This window comes from Heloderma suspectum, chromosome 4, assembly GCF_057233095.1.
Source record: "Heloderma suspectum isolate Gila_16-S chromosome 4, 16-S_ref, whole genome shotgun sequence".
NCBI lineage: Eukaryota > Metazoa > Chordata > Lepidosauria > Squamata > Helodermatidae > Heloderma > Heloderma suspectum.
The window spans coordinates 244,361,131-244,368,597 of NC_139461.1; the positions used below are offsets into that span (position 1 = coordinate 244,361,131).

Here is a 7,467-nt window from a genome sequence, read left to right on the forward strand (position 1 = left end):
AATATTGAGGGAGAATGGTTTACCATCTGAAGTAGCATTAGGGTGCTTTCTCACAAGTAGCCCTGCTTGCAGATAAATGTTCCATAGGCCATTTCAAGCACCAATCTTGGAGAGAATGGTTTTTCTTACAATGTCCATCCAGATATCAAGAACAACATTGCAAGAATGTTGGTGCCTTTTTCCTAATTCTTTAATGGGTTGGTTCCCACAACACTCAATATATTTTGGCGTTAAATGAGCAAGCCTTGGGGTTGCACATCTTCCCTCATATGCTACAATTTGCTCACTCCCTGTTTAGTATAAATCATAGTTTGCCAGTTAAGATGTAATGGCATATTATAGTTTGCATGAAACTGGAAGTAAGTGAATTGGGGAGGGGAGGTGGGAGTCACTGAGGCTTGCTTGCGTAATGTCAAAAACCAAGCCACTGGCTTTTCAGGAGCAAAACCTAGAAGTGAAACCTTCACAGACCAGAATTGGAACTACACCAAAGAGCTTCCTCTACAAAGAGTGCCACCTGTTACCATGAAACTTTTCTTACTCTCGATGTTATTTTCCGGTGACTATCCGGTGATGTGTTTATTTAAGGAGTTGCCCAACAACATAACCACCTTTTAATCAGAAAGCAGAAATCCCAAATACAAAAGGGTCTGAACTAGGTCTGGGCTTGGGGTGGGTGGCAAAAGCCTTGTAACACTGTCTTGACGTAAAACGTTCCTCTTTGTGTCTTTTCTGTCCAGAAAGCCGCTGTAACAACATCTGGGAGGAAACCTCGAGGCCGACCCAAAAAATCAGTAAGTTTTTGTTTTTAAAAGGAAAATAACACCTCTCCAGGAAGATTTTTTTTTCTTTTGGAGTTCATTTTGTATTTAGAAAAGATGCTTGGCATTTCAGTTAGTGAAGGGCTCTGCACTTCAGGTCTGTTCATGAATAGTGGTCTCTCCAGATGGGAAAAACAAGTTATTGGATCAAGAGGAGTGGCTAACATCATGTGATTCTGTTATGTTCCGTATTGGATGCCATTGAATATGCTTATGAACCTAGAATTTGCAGAGACTGTTTCCTCAGACCTATAATAAATTCTTGACCTTTGAATTTTGCTGTGATGGGTGCTGAGCTTTCCCTGAGACATGACATATGATTGTCTGCTTCAGGACCCATGGCTGAAAGGTGCAATGGGAGGCTGTCTACTCCTTCACCTAGTTCTGACCCTCTTGCTTCAGGAGAGGCAATTATGAGTGATGCTGTACATTCCTAGTAAAAACTTCCAGCAGTAAGCTCAGTCCACAAAAATTTGAGAAATTGGTAGAAACCCACCACAAAAGCACTGATGGTATAATCTGCTGTGAAGCAAACATAGACATGTGTCCTCTAGCCCAGTTGTTGTAGACTCTGAGCCCTCCCTGCCCCCACCCCCAGCACAAGACTTGCATGTGGAAATGGGGTGGTGCATGCCTGAAAGGTTTTCTAGGTGTAGTTGTATCTGTTCTGAAGGGCTACACTGGCTGCTTATTGGCTACCAAGCCCAATTCAAACCTGCCCAGTTACTGAGGTCATCAGATGAGGCACTCCTGGTGGTCCCAGATAGACTTGTGGTATGTTTGGAGTCCACTCAGAGTACAGCCTTTACTGTACTGGTTCTCTCTCTATGGAACTCCCTGCCTGTTGATGTCAGGCAGGCACCAACGTTGTTTCATTGTCTGCATCTGCTGAAGACATTTTTATTTAAACAGGTCAATGTTTTATTGGCACAATCTGATTTTAAAGGTTTTTATTTTGCACTATTACCTTCATCATCATTTCTCCCTGTTTCACTGCTCGGATATGTTATTGAATGTACAGCAATATATAAATCTTGTAAGTAAATAAATAAAGGTGCTGGTGCTTACCTTTAAAGCCCTAAAACAGCTTGCAGAAAGAAAAGGAGTGAACCTGTTATGCCCTGAGGCCAATCTTTAGTACCATTCATCTCAGAGGGGGTGTCAAGAGGGGCTGTCAGCAGTAACAACAAAATAGACTCATATTCCTCCCTGGTAGCTTCTCTTCAGCACAGTCAGCAGGAGACTGGCTTACTCTTTTCCCATTGTCACTGGGCCAAGGGTACCTGTGGGCACATTTGGCATTTTGAAAAGGGGGGCGCAACCCCCCTTTGTGTCTGTGTGCATGTGCATCCTGTGTGTGTGCCTTCTCTCCGGCTCCTCTTTTCTTTCTTTCTCTCTCCATCACCATGCAAGTGAATGGAGCCATTTCTCCATTCATTTGCATAGGACAAGGGCAGGCAACCTAATTTGGTCCAGCGACTGGATGGCCACACCCCCAAGACAAAGCCAGCAGGCAGGATGAAGAGGGGCTAGCCTGTGCCCCCAAGTCCCACCCTGTCCTGTGACATCATCCATCTTACCCGCCACTTTTTTTGCTCCCCTCTCAGTGCTGAAAGAGGCACGGATCTCCGTGCCTCTGCACAGAGAAAGTGTCTCGACCTGGGCTTGCAGGACCAGGTCTTGTAACCCCGGCAGAGTCAGCTGTCTCCTTCCCGCACCACTCGCATCTCAATCAAGACGCAAGAAGGGAGTTGGCCAGGGCTTGGTGACTCAGTCCTGCAACCCCTAGCCTATTGCAGGAAATCCCTTTGTTATCTCTGATCACTGAGAGGACAAGCAGCACACATGGGAATCCCCTTATTAGAATTTGGAGATAACATGGAGATTCCTCTCCCCAGGACAGGGGGCGGGGCTTGGGGATGGACACACGAAGGCTGGCCAACTATCTGTGAACTGGATTGGGCAACCTCATGGGCCGGATTAGGCCTGCAGGCTGGAGATTGCTCCCCCTCCCAGCATAAGGTGAGGAGAAGCTGCCCTGTTGGAAATTGGCTGGAGTGGGGGAGAAGGTTCCTTAGTGATGGTGGTGGTGAAGGAAAGGGGTTGCTTCCACCCCAGCCGTTTTTTTTGGCAGGGAGAGCTTTTTTCCCCTCCAGATTCAAGTGAGTAGGGGAGTATCTCCATAGGGAGGGGGAAAGCCCCCCTGCTGTGAATCTTCTGGGGCGGAAGCCCACCCCGTCAAGGGCCCTATTGCCCCAAGGGTCCTTGGTAGGTGGCAGGTTTTGATCCCATTCCAGAAGTCTTTGGCAGGCCACCTTCTTCCTCTCCTTAACCTCAGCTTTGCTTAAAATATCAAGTTAAAAAGAGGGCAATACAAAAAAGAGGACCCAGTAGCTCTTTTGTGGGTTGTGGGTGTCCCTCTAAATCCAGGAGGCACTACTGTAACAAAATGGGATGAGATGCAAATATGAATATTTTCTGTTTGTGCAGCACAGGGGAGTTTGGGTCTCTACTGGAAGCCCCAAGCCCTGTGCTTCCTGCCACAGGTATTTCTTTCTTTGATGATTGCTTGGTGTCTTCTTGTAACGTCAGTTAAAAACACAGCTGTCGCGTTGGCATCTTCCCCACACTGTGTTTTAATTTGTAATTATTCCTAGTGTTCTTTTCTACTGAACTGAGTAACAGGAAGTGGCTTGTTCCCTATTAGCTGGCTCAGATTTGGTGCTACCAGTGTGGCATTCTTGCAGAGTGAGTTTCAGGCAGTTTCATCTGGCCTTCATTGTTTAGAGCAGCCACTGCATTTCACAGCCCATTAAGGTGTTCTGGTCTGGATTTAAGAATTCACCATCAGAGTGGGCTTCTCCAATTATGGCACACAATGCTTCCAGGACTGATCTTTCTCACACATGTCCCTATCTGCCACTGTGGGGAAGGCTTAGTTGACTCTGCTATAACTGCAGAGTGTCTCTTGTTTCTAATAATGGTTAAGCTCTATCTGTGACCTTCTCGTGCCTTTGTGAAACTGATCCCAAAAGATAGGATACCCTTGTTACGAGACTGGGAGGGGGAATAATTTTTCCTCCTGGTGAGGAAACTGATCTGCTCAAGCCCCTAATATTGGGGTTCCCTACCTTTTTGAGCCCGTGCACACGTTTTGGAAATTTGAGCAACTGTTGTAAGGACCACCATAAAATGGCTCCTGTCAGGGTATGACTAGTCACAAAGGACAAATAACTTGCCCAAGAAACTGAATAGAAGGCAAGAAGTTGGGTCTGAGCCCCAAATACCTGGTGAGAGGCTCAGAGACAATCCATCTCTTGACAGAAATCCATACATCCCTCACCCTCTTCCCTCACACACGCACATTCACCCTCTTTCATTCCCCACCCCCACCCTCTTTTTTTTCTAAGGCTGCAATTCTGTACATGCTGAATGAGAATAAGTCCCATTGAACTTGATTGGAATTACTGCTAAGTAGACCTGCCTAGGATTGCTCTGTCCATCCACTCCTCTTTCTCTCTCCAGCCCTAAATCCTCCAGCCCCAAAAGGAAAAAAAGGTTCTTCCTACCTGTCCCTTGGGGTTGGCCACTCCATTCCTCCAGTCCCTGCCCTGTGCTGCTGCCACCACCGCCTTCACCACCATCAGACCTAGGAAGGTATTATGGCCCCAATGGGATGGATGGGAGCATGATCCAATGATGGGAGCAGACAGAGGAGCCGATAACTGTGCAGGTGCTGGGGTTAACTCTGCAAGCACTATGTTACCCACGGGTACCGTGTCAAATCTTAGCCCTAATAGCAGCCGTACCCAACTTCGTACTCTCCTGATGTTTTGGACTACAACTCCCCTTAGCCCCAGGTAGCATAGCCAGTGGTCAAGGATTATGAGAGTTCCAGTCCAAAACATGGTGCCCTCCAAATGCTGGGGAAGGCTGGCTTGTAGTAAATATCTTGGTGGGTGAGATTTGAATGGTTTGCGGGCGGGGGGGATGTGTGCCTTGAGATTTAAATATCCCTCTCTCAGCGTTTCCCTTATGAGCAAGATCCTCTGAGCAACTCCTTAAGGATCTCTTGCCTCCTTAAGAGTCTCACTTTCCTTCTTTTGCCTTCCCCTTTCCAATTAATGTGGGTTTAGGCTGTAGGCATGGGGTGATTGACACTCTAGATACAGTGCTTAACCAAAATAGTTTACTGGTAAATTAAAGCAAGCAAATCACAACTAAAGGTATTTACACAATAGAGCTGAGGGATACAAAATAAAATTTTAAAAAAGTGAAAAATAAAAGTTGCAAAACGCAAGTTCCTTTACCCTAGCTGTATGTAGACTTCTCCGGGCTGCATCTTTCTGCTTCCTCTTCAGGCTCTGATCTCCCCGACTCTGCTCTTACTGGCTCTCTTTTTATAACCTTCACCCTCAAAACCAGAAGTACTGCTTCAAACCTGAAGAAATTAAACTTAACTGGGGAAATGAAACTGAAACTTACCCAGGAAAATGAAACTACTCCACGGAGGGATACCCCCTCCCAACATAAACTCCAGGCTTCTAAGCCTGTCCTTTTTTCCTTTTGCCTCTGTAGGCCTCAAACTTTCACAGCCTCCCTGTATTTTACAGGGATGCTTCAAGAGGAAGGAAAGCAAAAGGACACTCTTCCCCATTCCCAGCTACAGAACGAACACACACACGCACTGAAATGCTCAGATTCAGGGTTGACAGCCAGCCCCAAATGGAGCCCCCCAGTACTATATAGCACAGGAGGAGACAGATGGGGTTGAAGTGTTTCTCCCCACCCCCCTTCTTTCTGACTGTTCTCCCCCAGGCCTGAATAGCACTGGAAGGCTTCTGTTGCAGGGCAGGTGGAACCCTGAACAGAAGCACTCATTTTAGAGGCTGGGGTTTCACTGCAGCATTTTGTTGCAGCCTCATTTGTTCCCAAAAGCAAGCTTAACATATCTAGTGGCAGACAAGTGTGCCATTGTTTGTTTCTAAGTGTAGAATATGCTGTTTTCTCCATCCTACCCAGAGCACTAGAAGTGGCCGATGGCACCGCATCTCAAACCTGTCCCCAGCCACCAAAGTATGAACTGAATGTAGGGCAACCCTGCCAGGAGCAGCTGATTGGAAGCACTCCTAATAGGCAGAGGCAGCCTTCCAAAACATGGAACCAGATTTGCAGCAAATATACTTCTTGGTGTTCTGTTTGTTTTCGCCTTGCAGCCCTGACATCAAACTGTACAAACAAGACAACACATTTGGCCTTTAATTTCTCAAAACCTAGAATTTTGGCAACAGAAGCCTTGGATTCTTCAAATGCTATCTGTAATTGTCAGGCTTGCAACAGTCTACACACAAATTCAGATTTACAGATAGTGCTAAAGTCTCTTGTTTCAAGCCCTGCTTGGAAGACTAGAAGGTAATGGGAAAAGGCTTGGAAAGGTCTCCAGTGAGGCTGTAGGTGAGAAAGACAAGATAGTTTGGGAGAGCTATGTATATTATTTATTTTGAAGATTTTGGGTTCATCCATCTGCCCAATGCGGATGTATAATATAAACAAGGTTGTGTTCTAGTAGTCCATGGGCCAGAGGGTTGGCCATTACCATTTGGAGTGAATAATTTTTTTTTGATAGCCTATGGCCCTAGTAAAATTATTAGCCATGATGCCCACTGGTAATGAGTGACTCTTACTGGGGGGGGGGGGGGGACATTTCCTATTTTTTTAAGCCAGAACTAAATTGTACTCAAATCTGACAAAACAAGTTGACAAATGCCAGATGGTTACTCCAGATGACAACAATCGTCCACCTTTTTTAGACCCTTGGCCCATGGAGTATAGGCAACGCTTGTATTAGCAATAGCAGTGATAATACTGGGTTACTTGCAACAACTCTGAATGTTGATGCTTAAAACCATTGCATTTTTTTCTGTAGTGTCACCTGACAATATTAACTTACACTGAACTAAACTTCCATTTATATTGCAGATGTCCAATGGCTGTATGCAGCCATTCAGTTGTCTTCCTGGGAGCTTGCCAGCCTTTTTCTGACTTGGGTTAGGCTATCAGCCTGGTTCAGTTGCAGCCCCCCCCCCCCTCTCAGAAAGGGGTTATGCAGCATCAGTCATTTCCTTCCTTTGCTAAATGAGGTCTCTAGCCCTGGAACTTGCTGTACAGACTTGGCAGGCACATTCCACAGTGGCTTAAATGTATATTTTTTATGAATGAAACACAAGGAAGTGGAGATTGCTGACTCACACGCACACTCGGCCATGACTCATCTCATTCTGACAGCATTTGTTTTTCTTTAAAGAGCGCAGACAGGAGAGACCTCCTTGAAGAAATATGTTCCCCTCGTACACAAACAATTGCTTTTCAGGGCTGGAAGGGTGTGGATGGTAGGAATCCTACTTATTGAGCAGGGTGAACCAATGGAGACAGTGGAGAGAGAGAGAGAGAGAGAGAGAGAGAGAGCGAGCTTCAATTTTGGATTAGACAGGGTTTCTGAATGCTACTGTCCCTCTTGTGGAAGCTTGGATATATGACAATCAAAACACCATATTTAGGGCTCTTCATGCCTATCTGTTGTTGAACTCATTTATGCACCATCCCCAACTTGGTGCCTTCCAGATGTGTTGGACTTCCTTTGTCCCTC

The 7,467-nt window shown here is 45.9% G+C and overlaps 1 protein-coding gene across 9 annotated transcripts in view; it reads left to right on the forward strand.

Moving 5' to 3' along the window:
* Positions 1–7,467, forward strand: part of HMGA1 (high mobility group AT-hook 1) — a 29,807-nt gene that overhangs the window by 15,819 nt on the left and 6,521 nt on the right. For all 9 annotated transcript variants that reach the window (XM_084853008.1, XM_084853015.1, XM_084853006.1 and 6 more), the window contains one exon: positions 741–794. In XM_084853008.1, the coding sequence (XP_084709134.1) occupies positions 741–794 (54 nt within the window). The remainder of the gene's footprint in view (positions 1–740; positions 795–7,467) is intronic.